The sequence below is a fragment of the Esox lucius genome, chromosome 14, assembly GCF_011004845.1.
Source record: "Esox lucius isolate fEsoLuc1 chromosome 14, fEsoLuc1.pri, whole genome shotgun sequence".
NCBI lineage: Eukaryota > Metazoa > Chordata > Actinopteri > Esociformes > Esocidae > Esox > Esox lucius.
Window position 1 is genome coordinate 10,677,420 of NC_047582.1, and position 23,533 is coordinate 10,700,952.

General features: G+C 42.6%; 1 protein-coding gene across 3 annotated transcripts in view; it reads right to left on the minus strand.

Moving 5' to 3' along the window:
• Positions 1-1,057: 1,057 nt before the first annotated feature.
• The window catches only part of rai14 (retinoic acid induced 14), a 43,448-nt gene continuing 20,972 nt past the window's right edge, over positions 1,058-23,533 (minus strand). The window contains exons 1-17 of one of the 3 annotated variants that reach the window (XM_034296823.1): positions 21,937-22,061; positions 21,711-21,841; positions 18,991-19,079; positions 18,505-18,569; positions 16,167-16,224; positions 14,040-14,110; positions 6,838-6,944; positions 6,500-6,687; positions 6,075-6,103; positions 5,568-5,654; positions 5,115-5,204; positions 4,741-4,884; positions 4,273-4,374; positions 2,496-4,019; positions 2,162-2,323; positions 1,528-1,593; positions 1,058-1,444 (exon numbers count right to left, since the gene is read on the minus strand). In XM_034296823.1, the coding sequence (XP_034152714.1) occupies positions 1,367-1,444; positions 1,528-1,593; positions 2,162-2,323; positions 2,496-4,019; positions 4,273-4,374; positions 4,741-4,884; positions 5,115-5,204; positions 5,568-5,654; positions 6,075-6,103; positions 6,500-6,687; positions 6,838-6,944; positions 14,040-14,110; positions 16,167-16,224; positions 18,505-18,569; positions 18,991-19,079; positions 21,711-21,841; positions 21,937-21,975 (3,030 nt within the window). In that variant the 5' untranslated portion in view covers positions 21,976-22,061 and the 3' untranslated portion in view covers positions 1,058-1,366. Of the gene's footprint in view, positions 1,445-1,527; positions 1,594-2,161; positions 2,324-2,495; positions 4,020-4,272; positions 4,375-4,740; positions 4,885-5,114; positions 5,205-5,567; positions 5,655-6,074; positions 6,104-6,499; positions 6,688-6,837; positions 6,945-14,039; positions 14,111-16,166; positions 16,225-18,504; positions 18,570-18,990; positions 19,080-21,710; positions 21,842-21,936; positions 22,062-23,533 lie in introns of those variants that run through there. The other 2 variants (XM_010877275.5, XM_034296824.1) reach the window with 2 other exon arrangements.

Below are 23,533 nucleotides of genomic sequence, written 5' to 3' on the forward strand. Positions count from 1 at the left end.
ACATACAATAGGTAGTGAAATAGATAGAACAAGGAAGAGCAACTTGCTCAATAGTCCAAGAGCCTCATATGCTAACATACAGAGATGTTTTGTCCCCCCGAAAAAATAAGACAACTTGCTACTAAACTAAGAACATTTCAAAAAATGACAGAAGAATGACAATGCAATATTACTTTTTAAGCCTTTAAGAAAAAACATTTGTCAGGTGTCAAAACACAAAAAAATCAGGCACATGAGACACCAAAACAGAAGCATCCTGGTTGGGACAGGTAATTTGCTGAAGACAAATATTCTGGCATACTTCTGACTTTGAACATGAGTACAGCATGAGGAAAGTGCATTAGTAACATTACATGACCTGTCCTCAGAGACACTCCCAAGATAACAGCTCACTCTTCAAGTACAGGATTATTGCTCAATAAATATTATTGTTGAAGCATTGGGGGTTTCAAAAAGGTAATTCTACTCAAAAAGTCAATTTAAAAGGAGCCAATGGGAATATGGTATAAATGAGGACAAACAACCATATTGGGTATAACTGGCGATCACAGACCTTAAACACTAAGGACCCATGTCATTACAATATTTAACTAATATAAAAGTCACAGAATTGGTTGGTAAAAAAAGATTTACCAAACATGTTTTCTTTTTATAAATGTATCTGAAATGCAGTGGCGTCGTTAGGCCTGGGCATAAAAAATAATAATAAAAAAATAGCCCCTGATGTATTCATCTATAATTCTCATCACGTATTATGACAATGTAGACTTGTAGGCCGCTAGCGTGTACTTCGACATTTTCCGCATGTACATTCAAAACCCTGTACTTTCTGACCCAGGCGGGGCGGGAGGGTGGGCTAAGCCCTGAATCTATTGTGATCCTAGCGACGCCTCTGCTGAAATGTATTTGAAAATATTACTTTAATAAAGGTTTGTGGTATTAGGAAAATATTGATATAAACCATATCCAATCTATCACAAGCACGCATCTCTTTATTTTAGGTGTCACAAAAGCCTTTTGCCTGTGGGTAGATTTTGGAAAGGTTTCATGCAGAGTAAAAAAAAAAAAAAAAAAGATATTTAATAAATTGTGAAAACTTGCTACAATTCTTGACAACAATACAAAACTAACACTGCTAGTTTGAAGATAGGACACCATTCAAAACAACAAGTCTTCATACTGTAGCTCCCCTCTGACATCATTTGTAGACAGGGGAAGAATAGTATTTTTTCCCTCAGAAAATCCTTTTTTTCCCCATTTTTGATGGACGGACGCGGCAACGTGCGCTGTAGCGCGATGAATGCGATTAGGAGGGTTTAAGAACTCTCCTCTCCAGCATTGACCAGTCGGCTCAGTCTAAGATGCTTCATTTGGCTTCGGTTGGCATCTTGCACATCATCAGAATCTGCTTCAAGGCTTTCTGGACATCCTCGTCCATCTGACCCTGTGAGAAATAAAGCCGCTACATTAAAAGAGCAATACCGTCAGTGTTTAATATGAACTGACACAGAACCCATAAGGATTTACCTGGACAGCGTAAAGGAGGTGCATCCTGTAGACTGACACTATCTCATGGTGTTGTTTCTTTGACTCCTACATTAAAGAGACAAACACTGGTTAGTGTGATATCAACCCATCGGCTAGCAGGAAGTCAGTCATCACCCGGAGGAATCTGCTCAGAATCAGGAAAGATAACCAATAGAAAACACTGCTTTTTTCTTTTCTAATTCCCAGCAGTGACATTGGAACACTTCTTGTAAAGATCTTCATCTAAATGTAGTGGTCCTTAGTCAAAGCTGTCTGATTTGGAGAGCAGAGACATGGACAAGGTGGTCAGTGACTAAGAGGCTGTGTCCAGCCTGAGAAGCAGCAGATGGGAGATGATCTGGTTTGGCCTCCGACGTCTAGTGATGTTCTGGACAAGAGGCCACCACGGATCAGCACATTGGCTTGGCTCAAACTCAAAACCGCAGTTGTTGGCTAAACATGAATCTTATTTTCAGAACATGATACAGCTGTGTGATTCCGACTGTCTGCTAGTTGTTGTTCTGGTACAATCCTTAGTCTTAGGGATTCATGTTAAACAACGTCCTGTCTGTTAGCACAATAATTGAACTGTTCAACAAAACCGTGTTAGCTATGGTTTTCGTGCTGGACTGACCCCGAGCTGATACTGCAGCTGTTTGACTTGCTGCTGCAGGCTGTCCAGGAGCTGCTGCTGTAGACTCTGCTGTCTCTTGGGTGAGCATGCGCTGTAGGACAGCTGGGAGAGGCTGTTTAAGGCATCCTTTAACTTCCCCACCTCTCTCGACAGGTCGTCAATCTGAAACACAACAGAAAATTGGCGATCAATAAAAAAGTTTGAAACTCTTCTATCTAGACAAAATGTCAGCAGGAAGCAAAGTAGATGAATACCTGTCTGAACTCCGTCAAACCAGGGAATTAGCACTAAAGATTGTATAAAACACTCCAAAGTAAATTTCTGACAAACAAACCTTCTTATTTTTCTCTCTCTCTGAGCTGACATGACTTTCTACCAGTTTCTTCAGCTGAGCGATGGCATCCTGGGCCTCTCTGAGCTTAGTGTTTAGTGTGTGATTCTCCTTCTCCCGGCTGATGGCCAGCTCCTGCACAGCTTCCCTCTCACTCCTCCCCTCTTTAAGCTCCTGCCACGCCGCAGCCGCCTCCAGAGCCATCTCGTCCTGTTTCCTCAGGGCCCCCTGGAGGAGCTGCGTCAGGTGGCCCACCTCCGTCTCCAGGCCTTCTCTCATCTGCTCGTGCTCCAGCCGAGACACAGAGTCATCCGGCGTGTGGTCCTTCTCCACAGTCAGTCGGTTCTGCAGAGCGTCCACCTGCAACATCCTCTGGGACAACTGTTGTCTCAGAGCTTCTGCCTGGCTCTCCAAGTCCTTGATGGCACTGCCCAGAGAAGACACCACCTGGGTGTGGTCGGCTAATGCCACCGAGCCCTGGGCTTGAGCCTCCGCCTCACGCTTCAGCTGGGCAATCTCCTCCAGAGAGGAGGAGTACTTGCTCTGTGTGTCGGCAAGAAGCGCCTGCAGCTCCTCCACTCTGCTCCTCAGATTCTCCTGCTCCTTATCCGGGATGGCTCCAGGGCTGCTAGGCTTTGATCTGACCTCCAGGGCCTCCTCCAGCTGGTTTCTGGTGGTGCTCAATTCACTCTTGGTCTCGCTGTAGGATTTGGAGAGCTCCAGCAGGCGGCGCTGCAACCCATCGATCACACTCCCAAGCTCACCCTTCATCTCCTCGAAGTCTTTAGCGGCAGCCTCCACAGGCACAGTCCCCCTCAGGGCTTCCTGCAGCATCCTGATCTCCTCCTGCGCCTCCTTGTAACGGTTCACCAGAAGGCTCTTTTCATGATGACTGCTGTCTTCTGCCGCCTTCAGCCTGGCCTCCAGCTCCCTGATCTGGCTAGCGTCTCGCTCCTTCTGCTGCTCAGCCTGGGTCAGCAGGGACCTGAGCTCTGTCACTTCCTGCTCCAGACAGCCTCTCAGTCTCTGGAGCTCCTGTTCGGCCATTTTACTTCTTTCACCACTTCCTCTTTCAATCTGTGCCCTTAGGGCCAGCACCTCCTCTCTGGCCTGGTCGTGTTTCTCCTGTGTCTCTGTCAGCTTGGCCTGGAGCTCTGCCAGACTCTCCAGCAACACCTCACCCTCCCTCCCTGTCTCCTCCCCCTGAACAGGTTTCAGTCTGGCATGGAGTGTGCGGTTCTCCTTCCGTGTCTCCTGCAATTTGGACTGGACACTCCCTAGGGTCTCCCTGAGCAGCCGAATCTCCTCCTCTCCGCCATCCTTCCCTTCCCCCTCAAAGTCTTCATCCTCCTGTCTCAGGGAGGTGCTGCCAAGCTCAAACATGTCCTCCTCATCGGCACCCTGGGGCTGGAGCACGGCCTCGCTGGGGGACTCGTTGGTGGTGTGGAAGGAGGCGTTAGAGTTCATACTGTCCGGACGGGACGTGTCCTCCTGGCTACACTCACCTCCTTGGGGAGATGGACGCTTCTACAGAGGGAGATTGAGATTGGGAGAAAGATATGTAAACAACAACGATAATTCCAATCTTATCAAGTGGATCTCTCTTAGGTCCAAATTATACCTCATGAAAGTTATGGACTTGGGAATAATTATAGTAAACAAAACAAAACAAGGTTATTAAACCTGGCAGTTAAAAAAAACAAGAGAAAATAGCTATTTTGCCGTATTGGGGGGATATCTACACCACTGGAATAACATGCTGTTTCGTTTGACAGCTTACCTTGAGTATCTGGGCTAACTGCTGGTTCTCCAGAGACAGGGCTGTAATCTTGGCTTGCAGGGCCTCAACCAAAGCTGAGTCAACCTTCCCATTGTCTCCCGCCTGCATCAACACAATTACACATTTAGCATGCAAAAGTTTGGACCACCAAGGAATGTCAAGTGTTTGTTGAGTTCATGGGACTTAACACTTCCAGTAGTAATGTCTGAAGGGAAGGTAGTAAAATCTGTCCAAAGTTGAAAATTGCTAAGCAAGGCAGTGTTGTGTTTAACTCCGGTACTGTAACTGAAAAGATGACTGGGTGGGTTGTTAATGAGCTGCTGCTGAGAAAGAGTCCAGGACCAGCCTGGCTTCCCTACCTGAACACAGGCTAAATAAATGGTTTCCAGAGAAGCAGAGAGAGGAAAAAACAAGTGGCCTGGGATCAAAGTAATATTAAAGACCAGGCCCGCTATAGCTGAAACTGGCCTTTGGCTCTGGCTCCATCTCGCTCATAGTCACAGGCCGGTCCACAATCTGCTTCAGATCATCAATGGTCTCCAGTAGCATGCGCTTCTCCTCCTGCAGCTTCTCCACCTCATCTCTCAGAGACACACTCTTCAACTCCTCCTCCTATGAGAGGGAAGGGGAGGGGGGCGCGTGAGAGGGAGAAAAACGGGTTGAAATAAACAGTTATGGAAAGAAAGTGCCCAACAAACAAATCAGCTCAACACAAAAATAAAGCATTACAGATAAGAACCCAGATCATAATTTAGCAAAAAGGGCTGTCGTTTCAAATTTCAATCCTACAACAATTTATATAAAAAAATATTTAAAAGATGCTGGCCTGTATGTGCATGTACCGTATAATGAAAGACTTTAGATCCACAACTTTTACTGGAGACTGGAGTTTCATTTGGGGTCATGTACACAGGAGAGTTGAAGCTAGACATCTAGACAGTTAAGAAACACAAAACAAAAATGAAATATATCAGTGTTTACTTGTGCGCTCTGTCCAACAGTGCGCTCTGTCAGTAACAGTTCTAAATGCACACAAACACACTCAAACAGAGAAGACCCCCCCCCCACTTCAGCCCTGAATTGATGATATTCTATACATAAACACAGCAGACATGTAAGGACAATAATAGGAACACCAACAGAAGGAATAAAACAGGCTTTATCGGACACCAACTGGGCTGAGGATAATTTCAAACCAAGAGGCAGGATCAAAAACAGACAGAGGGAGACCAAACTGACAGGAAGACATACTGACTGACTAACAAGCGGACAGACAGAGAGAGGCACGCCTTTACCTGCACAGGGCTAATGGGAGGTGGAGGTGCTTTTCGTTTTTTGGGAGTTGTGCTTCGATCGCCATCTAACCTAGCCACTTGATCATGCTGAGGTGTGAGTAAAGGAGTGGGTGGAAAGGAGAACAAAAACAGAAGAACGATCCAGCATTTTTAGTCAGGTTAGTTTGTGAAAGAAAAGAATCATCAAACATTCAGAGAACAGGGTTTGAATATTGATCTCTTGGGCATGTGTTAAGGTTCATGCTCATCTAGTACATGCTGTTTAAAGTGCATTTCATAAGGAACACAAGGATCAATCGTCTCATTTAAGTTAAGATAGGGTTGTTCATTTTTACTGAATGGGTGTTATTCCTTTGGCATAGACTAATCATTGTAGTCATCTTTATATAATGTTATCACATCTTTATATAATGTTAATACGTGTAGGTTCAATGAGTAAAGAAACTTGATTGCAGTTGGTAAGTTTAAAAGAAGATAGAAAAGACTGCACAAGCCTAACTAAATTACCTGAGGGGTTTTCGGAGACTTTGGGGTGTCTGTATAGGGAGAAGAGCAAAATAATTACATTCAATACACAGCCTGAAGATGGCAGTGTTGGGTAAATTCTGCATGAATGGCAAAGTAAAAAGTAGCATTTCAAAGCTCCACCACAAAGGTCAATGATATTTCTGTGTGGATTATGAAGAAAATGTGAGAAAAGCCCAATATTATTATTATCATTCTAATCTCTTTTGAATTTTACAGTGTGAGCAAAATAACAATTCCTCATGTTACCACCAACAACTATTAATATACTGTACAGGACATTTGAAACATTTTGTGTTTTAACTTTCAGACACCTCAAATTAATTTCAATGGGTAACAAAGCCTAAATGAGTCAATTACCTCACACTCAGGTCTCCATCTGCACAAAAACACGGTTCTTCTCTCACCTGAGTCTGAGTGGGCCTTGTGAAGAGCGGCAGTGAGGACGGCCCTGACTTCACTGCTGCCGGACAACTTGGCGTAGTGAAGGACGTCATGACCCAAAGAGTCTACAGCATGGAGGTCCGCTCCCCTCTGGACCAGAACCTCCACTACGGACAAGCTGCTGCTCTCACTGGCCAGCATTACTGCCGTTCTGCATCCCAGCCAGGAAAGACCAGCATCGTTGTCACCGTTGCGGTCATACAGTCATCATTGTCATCGTCATTGCCAACATCATCAGTGTAATGTGTTTCTAGACAACAGCGAAAGGACCGCGTGATCTGACGGGTGACTCGTTTCCTACCTGCCATTTTTATCACGTGCGTTGACGTCGGCTCCCGAGTCCAGCAGGCCGCTGCAAACCTCGGCGTGGGCGTGTCTGGCAGACAGCAGCAGGGGGCTGAGGCCGTCCTACAGGACACACCCACACATGTCACGGCTCGGTTAAAGGGTCCTGTGCACAGTGTGTTCAGATGCCTTGTTCCTAGTAACCACTGCACTAAAAATCCCAATGCATTGGCTCCACGACCTCGTTGCTTGGCAAGGGAAAGGAAGAAGCCTTTGGAATGTAAACTCTGCTTACAGTTGTTATACACTACAAGTATAGAGTATTGTTTGGTCCACTCAGCAGTGACAGCAATACAAAGTCAAGCGGTTTAGTTCATGTACTGTAGTCTATGACCCCAACACAAGTCTAATAGGAACACGGGTAAGTTTGGTGAGTGGTAACAGGCAAGGCCACATCCTTCAGCGTACGGCTGAAATAGAAGCATGACGTTATATCCCGGGCCTCCACAGAAACACATGACACCAAAGAAACAGGCCTTCTTTATTATATTCTTTTGGCATGCTGAATTTGTACCCCCACAGCTCAAAGGAAGGGAAAGACAAACAAAGATAAACATTTCCCACTTTCTCTCACCCAGCCAGACACCAACATGTAGAGATCCTTCCATTCCATCGCCACACAGTCTTTTCCATCCCATGCAGTAAGTCCTCTTTATCAAATAACGTACCTCCATATTCAATTCTATATTCCTTTGAGCCTATCTTTCCGTTTTGTATTTTATATATTTATTTCCCAGGGTTTGGCGTGTGTTATTACCAGTTTTAAGAAGTTTAAGAAGCTGACGTCTCATTAAAAGCAGTCAGGAAATATCTACAGCCCCTTTCTATCGCCCAATTTCAGTCCATCTCTGCTTCACAGAATATTACACACTGCACTGGGCCTTAACTCTTAATACAATCAGGAAGATTTAAACAGTTTCGGCTTCATGGGTAGATGGATGATGTCCCAGAATCACATTATTCCTGAAAGCTTTCTGAAAACACTTAAAGGACCAATCATAAAATGTGATATACTCATGACTGACACCAGAATTCATCCCATCACACTCTACTTCAAAGTAACATCCTTGCTTCAAACTTATACAGGAACTCGTAGCCAGTTGAAAAGAACCATTTCAGCAGCAACATACATACTGTATACTTTCCCCGGAGAGACAGAGAGATAACATATCCTGACTGGACTGACTGATCTGGCCTTGTCTAGAGGCTGTCAACATTGTGAGACTTCTGGCTGTTAGCTGTGAAAACACAGGCAGTTCTTATTCACCAAGAATGACCTCAGATGATTCCATTACATAAAATGTAATCTTCTGAGCTGCTTAACAATATCAGACATTCAGACCACCATCCACTATCGAGTGGTCTTATGGACTAATAACCTCTAGTAAATAAAGAGTGAATTACTCATGACAGTTCTAGTGTTTATACATTGTTCAGAGTCAACGTCGACTCAGTGTTACGCTACTAACATACACCACGTACGACCAGGCTGACATGCAGGTCACAAAGTGCCGTATTTAATGGTTTCACCAGCCCAGCCTATGTTCTTGAAATCCGAACAAGACAAAAGTCCTGCTTTCCTCATCTCTGGCTCACAAACCCCTGGCAGCCGCAGTGTGAATGTTTTCATACCCTCTCAGTCTGAGGGGGATGAGAACTACGTGGACTGATCCTCATGCCTAAATAAAGCCACAGTATGTGATCTGTGGGTGAGGCCAGCAGAGAGGCTGGCTGCCAGGGCCCAGGAGGCTAATGTAACAATCTGACATTTAAGCCACGTGTAATCTCAGCCGTCAGCACCAGCGCACCACAGAGGGCTGTGGTTACGACTGTATTGCCCGACACACACACACACACAGACTGAGGGTTAACTGTTAAATGAACCGTGCTGTAATGGTACTGAGGTGACGGTCCAGTTTGTCCCGTCGGTGTGCTGACAAGACTCCTCCACGAGAGTGCATATTCAGATAGTGGCAAAGCCACCATCATTGTTAGTCTTTGTTGCAGTTCCTGCTATGTTTATTTAAAGATATACAGGGCATGTGGCATGTCAAGGAACTAGTTGGCGAGCTGCCACCAAGCCTTTCTGTTAGAAGAGATCAGGAATCAGTTCCAGATGTGAGTCAGACCAGAATCCAGGTTGATGTTCTCACTGTGAACTGCTGCTATAGTGGTGTTGACTGGCAGTAACAGTAGAGGCATGTATGCATATACTGCTCTGGAAAATATTAAGAGACCACTGCACCTTTTTCTTTCCTTTCCAAAAAAGTTGAAAAGGAAAGCTTTGAGTGAGGAACAGATGCGTTCAATTTGCAGTGGTCTCTTAATTAATCTGGGGAACTTGTGGACCCAGCAGGCTGAGTCGGGCAGTGACAAATCATTCTACCAGTTCTTAATTAACCCCTCTATTGTCTCTGTCCTATTTAGTTACCCTCAGGTCAGGAATCCACCAGGTTTGGAGCTCACTTTTGAGCAGAAACGGGGAGATGCTGATGTGACCCCCGGCAAAGAGGAACAGCCAACAAAACCTTACAACCATTTTGAGTAGTGCTAACTAGTTTGTTATTGCTAGCATTACCCATTTTTATGTATAGGACTAGCACAGCCGATATTCACTTTAAACCTTCTTTAGCCATTATGCTTTTCTTTTGGTTTTATTAGTGACAGAATTAGCAAATAGTGAAAACAGAAAAAGCATTTATTGAATATGTAAAACTAGTGTTACTAGTAATAATTACTAAAGTTACTAGTAACTAGTGAATAAGTACTAGCTGCTTCTAACAACCATAGTAAGGACATGCTCTGTGAAGTTAACAAAAGGTTACATGACACAGCTGCTAGACTCCATGTTTCTCAATCCAAACAGCATGATCTTCCCACACAAAGCTAAAGTACTGCTCTTCAGATGGCCTGAGTGAACACTTATATCCGATGGATAGATCCCACAGTGAGGTACGGCCATTAGATGTGATTGTTTTTAGAGACAATTATGATCGCTGCAATGGCTCTCTGCAGAGACACAAAACAGTAATCTTTTGTGTTTATCATCCAGACAGGATGACAAGTTGGCAGTAACGAAGACGTATCCACAGGCTTGGAGAGGAGTGAGATAGTGACGGCCTTAAATGCTCTCACTGGTGCGTGACTCCTTGCCTGGCCCTCCACAGCGCCAGAGTCCTTTGAGTATATCAGAGTAGAGTGCTTTTTCAGGATCAGGAAGTGTTGATGAAAAACCCACAGCTGGACTGAAGAGGCTCGATAGTTTCATCACAGTTGTGTTTCTTCTTGTATATCTCCAACGAAAGCTAGCATCTTCAATTGAGCCAAACTGATTTATTGGTGTGAGGACTGAAGTTACTATCTTGTCCCATGTATCATCTCAGGCAGCCCACATGGCAAAGGTGCGAGGAAGGGCAGGATTTCAGAACCGTTTCACAATTAAACAATTAAGTATTGATGACAGTTGATGTAACACAAACCATGAGTTAAGTAAGCATGCAGTATGATTCTGTACGGCAGGAATGAATTGGAGATTTTGATCGCGATGTATTGGTTATTGCCAAGTTATACATTCTTAAACATCTATCCTGTGGTAGACTGGAAGTATATTACTGGATCAGAAGCCCTCGAAAAAGCACTCTAAAAAGCCAAAACTGCTCTTTATACGACCCCTGTGCTGCAATTAATGTAATTGGAAATAACATAGGCATTTTTATGAGGTTGAGTGTGTGTGCTGGGTGTGTATATGTTAGCAAAGCTGGCAGGAAGGAGACAGACATGTACAGCCGAGCTAGGGTCACGCCTCCCAAAGAGGAGGGGGAAAAACAACACAGAACTGAAAGAAACCACAGACATGTAACCTCTCTCCAGTGGAGACCACAAGTCTGTAGCTACGCCGCCCAGCTACCCAAGAAATACACAATGTCTGCCTCTCATACACAACGAACCCCCAACACACACACACACACACACACACAATGTCTGCCTCTCATACATAACGAACCCCCAACACACACTTACACACGCAATGTCTGCCTCTCATACACAACAAACCCCCAACACACACTCACGCACACACACATTTTTACACTACGACAGTTTAATTTATATGAATGAGACTTGCCCGGATTTGTGTCAGTTATATGATCTCATAGAGTTATGTTGTATTGTGACACAATGACATGTGGCTAATGTGTCGTTTATCTGACGCCCAAATTCCATTTGCTGGACCTTTTCGTAGTAATCCTGACGAAACTAGGAATTTGTCCATAAGATTATATAGGCCTATGATGTTATTTAACGCATTCATTTATTAGTATTTATTCATATTAATTAAAACGCACAGAATTTTTTTGTCATTCTTGAAACGTATCCTAGTTAGGGGATGAGTGATTTACAACACAGGAGATGTACGCTGGTCCTAGTCCAGCCCGCCCACGATTAGAAGGAATAAATGTTGTTGTCCTGGTTTGATTCGATCTGCGGTGTCCCGTGTGACAGACTGTGTCTTTAACCACTGCGCTATTTAAAAAGCGGGTGTTGTTGCACGTTATACGTGTGTAGAGATGTAGTGCCTGTTTATTTCCTGCATTTGCCAAACCAATTAGTAAAAACTCCCCAGTTCTCGAAACTAGTTCCTTACATTACCTATTAACATCCAAACCAACAACAGGTATAACAGGCTCACAACACTACATACAACATGTTAAATTAGAAAAAGATTTCAGTAGATGGCTAGCTAATATCTATACAGTACCTATAATGAAAACAATGACCCGAATCACTCGTCTGGTTCGTTTCTTTAGATAATAGTTGAATAGCCAACCACTACACTATGTAAATCGAAATGTTCCTTGTCGGTGCAGTTCGTCCATCGCAATAGAACAGTTTTACTTTAGGCTTACTATACTGCAGCTACTGTAGCCAGCAATGTTTTAGTCCATCCAGAAAAAATCCTAATGCCTACTTTGTTTGGTCAGTGCATCGAACCCCTGTTGACTACGCGGCAGTCTGCACCTCTAACCACTGCGCTATTTAACAATGGGTCAATCAGTCACTTTTCTAGGCTGGCTCCGCTTAAGCGGTCCGACAAAATTAGTCATTGGGAAGTAACTAAAATCACCTCACACAGACGGACCAATTCTTCTATCACCAGCAACGGCACTTGTTCGACTGAGTGTGCCAAATTAGTTACCAGGTAAACAACATTGTCAGTTAGTTTATTATGCTTTCAAGGTCAGGGGTCTGTCCACAGCAATGAGCGCACGTTATTTGCCTAACGGTGCAGCAAGAGCTGTTTTGTGCTGCTGTGAATCGATCATTTTATTTACATATTATGTTAAGGTAATGTAAATGAAGAAGTTTTCATAACAAATCATGTACAACCCCATTTCTAAAAAACTTGGGATGCTGTGCAAAATATAAATAAAAAACAGAATGCAATGATGTGCAAATCATTTAAACCTTATATTCAAATGAAAACATTTCAAAGACAACATTTTATTGTTTCTTGAAAAATATATGCCATTCTTTTTATTTGATGTCAGCAACACATTTCAAACTATTTGTGACCGAGGCAACAAAAGAGTGGAAAAGTTGTGTAATGCTAAAAAAACTAAACCTGGTGGAATATTACACAACTATTTATGTCAGTTGGCAACAGGCCAGTAACATGATTGGGTATTAAAAGATCATTCCAGAGAGGATGGGTCTGTCAGAAGTGAGGATGGGTTCACCAGTCAGTGAAAGTCTGCGCAGCCAAAAAGTGCAATAATTTAAGAATAACGTTTCTCAACATAATATTGAAAAGAGTTTGGGAATCTCTTCATCTATGGTACATAATATATTAAAATATTCAGAGAATCCGGAGAAATGTATGCAAGGGACAAGGCCAAAAACCAATATTGGATGGCCACGATCTTCAGCTGCATTAAAAACAGACACGATTCGGTAGTGTAAATCATGGGCTCAGGAACACTTCTGAAAACTATTGAATACAGTATATCGCTGCATCCACAAATGCAAGTTACAACTTCACCATGCAAAGAAGCCATATATAAACAAGATCAAGAAACACCTCCACCTTCTCAGGGCACAAGCTCATTTATGATGGACTGAGGCAAAGTGATAAACTGTCCTGTGGTCTGACTCATCAAAATTAGAAATTCTTATCGGGAATAATGGACACTGTCCTTCCGGACAAAAGAGGAGAATTCAGCTTGTTATCAGCACACAGTTGAAAAGCCAGCATCGGTGATGGTATGGGGTGCACATGGCATTAGTGCACATGGCATGGGTGACTTTTTCAGGGAAGGGCTTGCTTATTTCAGCAAGACAATGCCAAACCACATTCTGCATGTATCACAACAGCATGGCTCCGTAGTACAAGAGTCTGAGTGCTAAACTGGCCTGCCAGCTGTCCTGACCCGTCACCCACTGAAAACATTTGGTGCGTTATGAAACAAAAAATATGACAAAGGAGACCTTGAAATGTTGAGCAGCTACAATCCTATATCAAGCAGGAATGAGAATACATTTCATTTTCAAAACTACAGAAATTGGTCTCCTCAGTTCCCAAATGCCTACAGAGTGTTGTTTAAAGAAGAGATGATGCAACACAGTGGTAAATATGCAACTCTCCCAACATTTTTGAAACGTGTTGCTGGCATCAAATACAAAATGGGCATAAACTTTTCCAAAAACAACAACATTCCTAAGTTAAAAATGTGATGTGTTGTCTTTGTACTATTTTAAATTAAATATAGGGATAAATTATTTGCACAACATTTAATTCTGTTTACATTTGCATTTTATGCAATGTCCCAACTTATTGGGAAATGGGATTGTAGTCTGAATAGGCTATTAGTTGACACTACCATAACCTGACAGAAACACACACTGTCAGTCACTCTGGGTCAGTATGCTTATAGCTTTTAGGGCATAGCTGAATCTGTACAATGGGATTCCTGCATGCTGTATTTATGTGTAACAGCCTTTTCTCTACCCGCAGGCACTTGAAATCTAAACAAAAATTTAATTGAATGAGAACTGCACTCCACACTCAACAGTTCCTAAACCTTTACCTCTATGAATTAAGGAAGCCCCTCACACTGGAGGCCCCATACACCCCTGCTGTATCTGAATGAATGCCACACGTACCTTGTCTTTGACGTTCACCGGACACTTGTGCTCACATAAAGCTTGGACAATCGCCACACTTCCACTGGCAGCTGAGATGGAAAAATAAGACAATCAATCGAATGCTTAAAATGCCTTGCTGACCAAGGTCATATATGACAAAAGTAAAAAAATCCATGGTAGCCATAGAAAGTAATGATAAATATCTCCCACAGTCCCCATTCAGTACTGCTATAGCAACACACTTCCTGCTAAGGTGTCCAATATAAGCAAATTGGTTTGCGGCTATCCACATTTAATGCCTGGAGGAAAATGGGAAAAAGCAGGAGACTCTTCTCCCAGATATGTAATTGACATTGCCCTCGTTACTGTAGTCTTTTATCCAAGCCGTCAGTCCATGATAAAAGCATCTTGTGCTGATTGAAAGCTCTCTAAAATGTTTGTAAGGCCCACTATGTCTCCAGTGTCACAATCACCAAAGACTGGAATCACACTCCTATTGAGTATCTGTCTCTCTAAGTGGCCTATTGTTAGAGTAGTGTAACAGTCCGTGCACTTCCTTATCAAGTCATTTGACAGTACACTTACAGATGCCATATCTAAGCATCCTGTTGTTGCAGGAATATTCAATTATAGGAAACATTTTCATTAAAGTGGAACTAAACTGACAAAACCAACTTCTGTGCTTTGAAGGTGTGTATTTGGCAATGACATAAGGTCAGACATGTCAGACACACTGTATGTATTCTATTCTCAAAATTATTGGTTTTAAAGTCAGCTAAAGAATAATTGTGCCTTGTTGTAAATGTTGGGTTTAAATTAGAAACGTAAACAACTCATGCCCAAACTCGAAATCATCCCAGCGATGACAATGTATCCCCAGCCAGATCAATATACAGTTCACATATACAGTCAAATAGAGCAAAGTGACAAGACATATGTCTTGTCACTTTGTTTTAAATCCCTAAACTCTTGCTTCAACGGTCTGTCAAACCTGAGAATGATGTGTTGGTGATACATTTTTCTTTATACTACAGTAGCTAGCTAGCTAACACATTGTTAGATATCCCACTGTAATGTAAGCTAAATACATAGCCTACGCCAAAAGTGTGCGTGGATGATTTGGAAGTTGGTGTTGCTTCCATTACATTATGAAAGCAAATTTCCAGTAACTACAGTTGTCTCATTAAATATATTCCAGACTCTGCTTACTATCACAGATTTGATAGAAGCAAAAAATCTTTGCTAGATCAGCTAACCAACTGCAGAGCTTAAATACAAGCTATGAGTGCTAATAAATTAGATAGCTGCAGTTAGATGGCCGCAATCAGCTTCACCTCAAAGTACAGAATTCAGCCTAGAGATACTGAATTAGCTGTATTGCGAGGGCAAGGCAGTCAGGAGGGGAGGTCTCATCTTCAAAACATCCACAGCAAAGCTAGCATATCTATCTCACTGTCATTACTCACTATTGCCATGTCTGAATAACTGAATGGCAAAAACACATCCAAGAAACACCCACAAGAAACCTAACTCCAGATAGGTGGGTGAGATGGATGGCCAAGTTAATTGATGGATAAGAAAGATGAATGGCCAAAGTAATGGACGGATGGGGTACGACGGCAACTTGAAAGTGAAATGGGGATCAGGTAGAGGAAAATGGAGAAAATACAAATAGCAATGTTACCTGAAGTTATCAATAGAATGTATAACATGAATGTGTACCACATTCTATGAAAGGAATTACTAGTTTGATTGTTGTAATCAGCAATTGTCTCTGTAAATATCACCTATATTACAAAACATTTAATTTAAAACTTAATGTCTCTAGTATTGTATAGACTAGATTCCTTTAACTGATCAATGTTAATAATCTTCCCTCAGACCGGTGGGCCGGGCGGCCCTTTAAAGTGCAGAACGGGGGGATTCCATCCAAACCATGCACTCAGCTGTAGTAGTGCATAGTACAGCTGAGTGCATCATTTGGATGAAGGATGCCCAGCCAAGTTCAAGTGAGACAGAAAATATTAATTGCCCAGAGCTGAAACCTACAGATGTGTTAGTCATAAAGCTTCAGACTTTTTCAGAAGATTTACAGAGCCCTTATGCATATGTCTTACAACCAAATTCTTTCTAACAAAGTCTTACCTGCGTGGTGAAGGGCTGTCTTCCCTGAGCCATCCAGAGCATTCAGCACACATTTGCTCTAGAGGAAAAGCACAGGTATAGGTCAACATCTATATTAAAATGTTGTTTTTCCTTCACTGATCTGAAAAATTGGTCTGAGGCGCATGTCTGCCATTTTTTAGACACTTTTCATACAGTTAATGGAAGTGCCCTTGCATCAGATTTCCAACAATTTGTCAAGTCAATTTGTATGGTCGACTGGTTTAACTGGCCATTCATTTGACAGGAATAACGAGTGAGAAGAATATGTATTAAATCTGACTTCAGTTTAAACTGTTCAACTGTTCATAAATGGTCTCAAACTCAGCATGAAAAGGAACATACATAAAGGCCCTACAGAAATATGAACCTATTAACCACAAAGTAGCTTTAGAACAGTATAGCTACTTTGAATTTGTCTGGTCCATTCTATGCTTTCTAAAATAATGAATAATAATATTAAGTAGATAAAACCATACTCACAAATCATATTTAAGTAAGAACTTGTGTTATCTTGTATGTGTAAACAACAGACATGGCTCAAACCAGAAGCAGCCTAATTGTTGCAGAACTAATTTTTCATATCGACATATTGTGTGGAAATATTTTTGCAGTATATGTAATTACTGGGATAATAAAAATAAACATTGCAGGGTGCTCGAGAGCAATATATTTATTCGCTAACATGGCAGAGAGTGCAGCAAACTAACTATGGAGATAGAACCTTGCCTTGTAATGGTTACGTTTATGTTAGTGAAAAAGCAACATGGATTCATGGTTTGGATATAAAAAAATTAAACAATGTTTTGTAAGGTTCAGCCTTATCTGATTTGGGGCCGGGCTGGATTCAGACTTCAGGTTAAAGGGCCTGGATCGGAAACAAGCTCGACTTTCAGGCCTGTTCAGAACTCTTGAAAACAGGTCTGAATGAAGTGAATTACACTTCAGTCCACCTATTTCAGTCCACCACAAGAGGAAGCCTGCAGTCCCACGTAAGCCAAACTAGTTAGTTCCATTTTACAGCCTATATATTAATAATACAACTTGTATCTCAGTTCTGAATTTCTCTTACGGACAAACGTCTCATAGTTTCAAAGCAAATCTTTCAATAGGCTATAAAGATTCAGTGATTTAAAAAATGTTGCCTACTATTAGAACATACACACATGAAAATAGACAAAACATTACAAATTTATAACCTCACAATATAGACATAACCTATATGAAAATAATAAATACAAGTTGAATACAAAAACCAAAATGCTGGCAAATCACAGAGTGGCATTTTTTTGGTACCAACTCGCTGTTATCAGACCTAGCGCATGCCATCTACTACTACAGGAACTACTTAGGGGAACAGGAGGAGATCTGAGCTTGAGGACAGGGCAGTAAAGGCATGCAGTAAGGGAGCCTAATGGTGGTTCTCCATTGATATGTACAGGGTTAGCCAGTAATGACCATTCTACTTCCCGTCCCTTATAATTTTGCCACAGCCTTTTGCCGGAAGTTTAACTTTTGTTCGGTTTCTTCAGGTGTACACCAGGGCATAGCAGTGTTACCTGTTCCTGTAGTGTACAATTGTTTGTTATACTGTGAGAAAAGAAAACATTATTGAAACCGAAAACATTATACTCCTGCCTCTGGTCTTTTTATTTCAAGCCTCCCACTTGTGTCTGAGAGCTGAATATTAAATTCCATTACACATCATACCGCCCAACCCTACCCCATACATAGGCAGAGGAGCATATCTGTATATGGTACACATGAACACTGATGGATGCTGGAGACGGACAGCTTCATAAAACATTTCTCAATCACAGTTACGACGTGTTATAGTTATGAAAATACCAACGCTTAATATCTGGGTTCAACCAAAAAAATATTATACAATGGTACTTTAACCAGCTCCCACAGCACTTGGTGTTTTTCAGAATCTATCCATATTGCTCCTGCAGATGCATGAAAACAGATTTGTGTGTGAATGGTTGCATGACTGAACTAAGGTCCTATCAGGGCACTGAGGATAGGGAAGTGGTCATGGGTAAGATCAGAAGATGCACTGGGACCAATCGGATGATCACCAGACTGAACACTGCCAGATATCACACGCTTCTCAACACAAGACCCGTCAGTATTGTTAACAGCCAGTTAGTTAACCCACTTTCACAAAGGGATTCATGAACTAGCACAACTATCTTAGCTCTCATACATAGAAATGACCCCAGAAAACGAGTGCCAGTGAAATATACCAAAAACACAGCCAATTAATTAAGTAACCATTCATGTTTTCTGTATTATTAATTCAATAGGTTCATCTTACCTGTATAAGCTTTTTGGCACACTCCTGATGGTTGTTTTTGGCAGCAAGGTGTAAAGCACTAAAACCTGAGACAAAAAGACATTCTGCTAAGATATCTTCCTTTGCAGCCTCAGCTTAATTCAACTCCCTGCTGATCAGTACATATCTGGAACCACTAGCCTCATACACTAAATATGTTTCTGGGCAGATTAGCTCTACAGAGAATATTCACCAACAATTAAGTACGTTCAGGGCATGTTCACATTAAGAAAATAGCTCTGCTTTAAAATGTTAATGTAAGTCTTTGCACAGTACAAGGTATGGTCACACTGTATTTGGGTAGACAGATGTACCATCTATAGACACTCTAGATGATTATACTATACATTGTGGGTGTTAGTAGATAGGCAACTTGAAATGTTGTTGATAGTCTGTGGACAATTTGTGAAGCATCTACAAATATAGTGTTACCCACGGTATTGCCCTGACCAAAGGTAGTCCACTAACCTGAGGCGTCGATGACCGATGTGTCCACTCCATGTGCCAGGATGACTGAGAGACACTCCGTCTGTCCACGGGTAGCAGCCAAGTGGAGACTTTATGGAGAGGGATGGGAAAGAACAGGATGTTCACACACACAGTGGAAGAATAGAACAGAAAACATTTCCTTTACATCTGAACCCGGAACCCGTAAAATTCCCTTAAGAGAAATCCTGCAAAGGTAAACACTACAATTCAATCTCAGTCTTCAGCAATGTGCTCTGTCTGGATGATTATCAGTGGCATCTGATTCTTCAAGTTGGAAACATCAACACAAGGTTAAATAGTGTAGGGACCCTTGAATTCAGTACTACAGGTTATCCACCAATCTATTCATTATGTTAAAAGGCTTTTTTTTTGTGTTATTAAACTGGGTCAGTACTCCGCTGTGGATCGATTAGCTATGCTCTAGGCCATCATGCAAACCAACCAATCTGAACACACACTGGGAGCTAACATAGGCAGCCTGATGCCCTGCAGGCTCGCTCGACGCAAGAAAACAACGACCGACCAATTACCTCTGCTATGGAGGATGTCTTCCTCACACCTCATAAAGAACTTGATCGAAACAAGAAACAGAATAGAAGATTCACCAGAATGAATTTTAGCAAAGGATATTATGCCATAGCACTTCGACTGATCCAAGGATGTGTAAGAGAAATAATTAAGTATTCAAGAGTCATTATCCAAGTGCGCTTGCCACCATTAATTCACAGTTCTTCTGTGAAAAGTCTGAACTTGAATTGGAAGAGATAGCAAGAGCATTTCTTCAAAACTGTCACTTTTTTAATGAACATGGATTATCTATAGAAATATAGAGATACGCATGGGTTTAGATAAGGTTTCTAGACTATTTAATTGACCTTTCAGAGAGTATCTGCTCAAAATGCATTACCTTCAGGATGAAAAGCATTGCTCAAAATCACTTGCTGGTGTGTACCATGTCTGGTACAGACTGATAATATTCTGCATTTTACAAACAGCTTCCTCAGAGAGCCCACATTTCTAAACTAATTAGACTTGAAGTGCATTAATTGCAGGGTCAACATATGTTAATTATGTATGCATTTTAACTTGCAATTAGATATCAGGTGAGAAAATTAATTAAGTATACTGTCATGGTTGGATGGCAGGACCCGACGTGCAGAGCAGTAGTAGACTGACATTCCTTTATTGGTTTCCGAACAGAGGAGAGGAGAGGAGGAGTGGAGAGGAGAGGAGAGGAGAGGAGGAGTGGAGAGGAGAGGAGAGGAGAGGAGAGGAGAGGAGGGGAGACTGAAGGCACCTAGCACAAACAATGATCCACAACTTTGTTAGGCAAATGGCAACTTAAATAGGAGCCCCAATTAGAGGCAATGCTGGGCAGCTGCCTCTAATTGGGTTTCAAACAAAAACAAAACACAGAGATGCCTAGAGGGCATCCCTACAGTCACGCTACTGTAGGTGATGTGAAGCGCATGATAACTGTGTTTGTGTGTGGTGGTGGTGTGTTTGCACTAATATTCATTAACGGTCTTATGCTTTCAGACACCAGTGGTTTCCATCCATTCCAGTCACTATCCACAAAGGCAATGACAAACTGTCCATCAGTTTGTGTCCTGATAAAGCTGGGAAAGTCAGCGATGTAAACAATGGCCTCTTCGTTCTGGTGACCTAAAATACACATTGTCAGCCTGTGAGCCCCCCCCAGCCCCCGAAAAGTAAATCCCTCCATATATTTAGGTCAGCGGTGTTGTTTTTCCCTGGTCTCTGGCAGAGCAGCAGTCAGAAAAAAAGGTCAAACATTAACGCTGTCTCTCTGCATTATCTGCCCTAGTTGGGTAGAAGGGACATGGCTGTCACGTTTATTCAGAGCCTATAGAAACCAGGACAATGTCAGGATTCAATCTCGCTTTGTGTTAATTGGGAGCATGTTAAAAACACAAAGGAGACCAGTTTATACAATGGCAATTATATTATTTTCAATAGGCTATCAATGTAAGGCCAGGAATCCTGGCAGGTCTGTACACATGAGCCAAAACACTATAAGAACACTGAAATTCAACTAGACATTTGTGTCTCGGCTTTAGCAAAACTGTGTGGGGTGAATTTTATGAATCATTAGCTCAAAGCAGTGTATGGGATGTATTTTATGAATCCTTAGCTCACCAATTTAATAATCTCCCGATCACGAGTAACAATAGATTCCATTTAGGCTTTAGCTCATATTCATTTTGGCACAAGCAATTGGGCAAAGAACAACCCTACATCATAAAATTTTGAAAAGAGTAGAAAGTAATGACATGATTCGTACAGACAAAACCACAACCCAATCAGAATCCACATGACCGATTTCATCTCGTTACCTTCCCCACTAGGGACAGGAACTATGGCCTACTGCGTTGAATAGTTGCCTGGGGACAATTCCATCATTATTGCTATGGTAGATGTGTAACCAGAGAACTGTAATGGAATATCCAAGAACTGCATGCTCCACTGAAACAGTGTGGTCGTTTTAGATCGTCCAGGGAAAAAGCAGCAGAAATAGTAGCAGAAATAGTATCGATTTAAACTACAAACCTTACCACGCTCCAATGTTACCCTTAATTCAGTTTGTACAACCCACATCCTAAATCTCCAAGCTGTCCTGATTACCCGTTTCTAATCTGCGTGTGACCCAAGTCCGACCCGTAACCCTCGTCACTCACGCTGACTTGCCCTCATGGTCCAGTTTGACGGCGCTGGCTCCTTTCTTGGCGAGGAGGGCAGTTACCTTCTCCACCTCCCCATGTTCCACGGCTGCCAAGAGGCGCTCGTCGTTTTTGCTCCATTCATGGGCCTGTAGGTGGGGGAAAGAAACAATGTCACAAAAGTCAATGTCACCGCACCACTCAGTGATCAACATTCGGACTGGCTAAAACCAAAGCCCCCTACCCATTGTAGACAATTAGCAGAAAATATTAGTGACGTCATAGCTGTTGGACGGTTTAACACTGCAGTAAAGCTAACCAAATTCAGCCTGTGAACGAGGCCAGTCGTGTCGCTCTGGTAGCCTCGACTCTAGAAGGTGATTATCCCATTTAGGCTTAGTCTTTAAGTAGGGAACTCCCCATTACATAACCTGAGAAACACAGTTCCATTATGGCTTTGGTATTAGGCCTGCTGCACCAGGAGGCTGTTTCAACACCAGCTGCACAACATTGTTTCAACACATTTATAGCTATGAAGACCGTGGCTGTTCACATTCAGTTGGAAACAGTTAGAACTATCCCTTTTTGCTTGACTGAATCCATTGGATCCCATTAATATGAAAACAGTGTTTAAAAGGGAGCCACCATCCTTCTGGCCCTGAATGATTAAATCAATTCATCAAATAAAAGCTTGTCTGCAGAGATTTATAAGGGCATTCGTTTTCACCAGTGCCCAGGAATGGCTGAAATGCTCAAAAAGTGACTAATGTCCTAAAACCGAGAGGGCTGTTTTTCGAACTCAGCTGCAGTCCATTTTTACAACGAATTGCCCTCATTTGTAATCCTGACTGACCGACAAGATGTGCAGAGTTCCCGTCTGCCCTCATACTGGAGCTGTGCATTCCCTGGGAAGAAACAACATATTGCCACGCTGCCTGAAACACTCGTAATAGGAGGATATTATGCTTGATGATTGCAGCCATCCACCCATTCACATCTGCTGTAATCAAAGGGTTAATGGGGTGGCTTGCCAGTTAGGATAATGGCCGGCTCAGTCTGACCCAAGAGGGTTATGAAGGGATAAACAGCGTCTTCTCTCTCCACACTTGTATGTAAACACGCACGCGCGCTTGTTTTACTTACCCATTTAATATCCTACTTTCCCCAGTCCCAAACCTTAAATGAAACTCAACCTTAAAAAACATATTCCTCATCCTGAATCTAACATTAACCTGGGCCTGTTATACCGGCCAAATGTTCTCACTTGTTCTCACCAGATTTGCCAAGGGTTACTCTACTTGCAAGGACTTTAGATTCTCATATGTATAGTAATAAAGGCACACACACACACACACACACACAAAGGAGGAGGATGTCATCGATGCATCAGAGTGAGGAATGGGAGAGTCTACATCCAAGAGAAGGACTATCCATCAGTCTGACCCTCGGCCTCCCTAACACTAAGAAATCCCAGTGAGGACTCGGCCTGGTGGAGAGGTGACAGCAGCCTGCAGGGCGGGGCTACGGCGCTCCGTCCCACATCCCCCACCGCCGTGACTCATCAACTCAGCCCGATGAGCGGCGCGGTCAGGTCCGCGCATTAAATCAGAGGTCCGTCCTACAGCAAACATCACTTCAGGACTTCTAACAGACGCACAGTATGAGTGGACGTCGTGGCTGAACCTTTCCCAAGCTGGGTACGCCCAGCTGAGCAGCAGGACGAAGGGGTCAGACACCCCACTGAAGACTTTGGGAATGTTGTAACAGGAGACGGCTCAAAGAAAACACAGTTCAGGAAACACAAACATTACCTCAACCAGTAACATGCACTGTCCTGACCT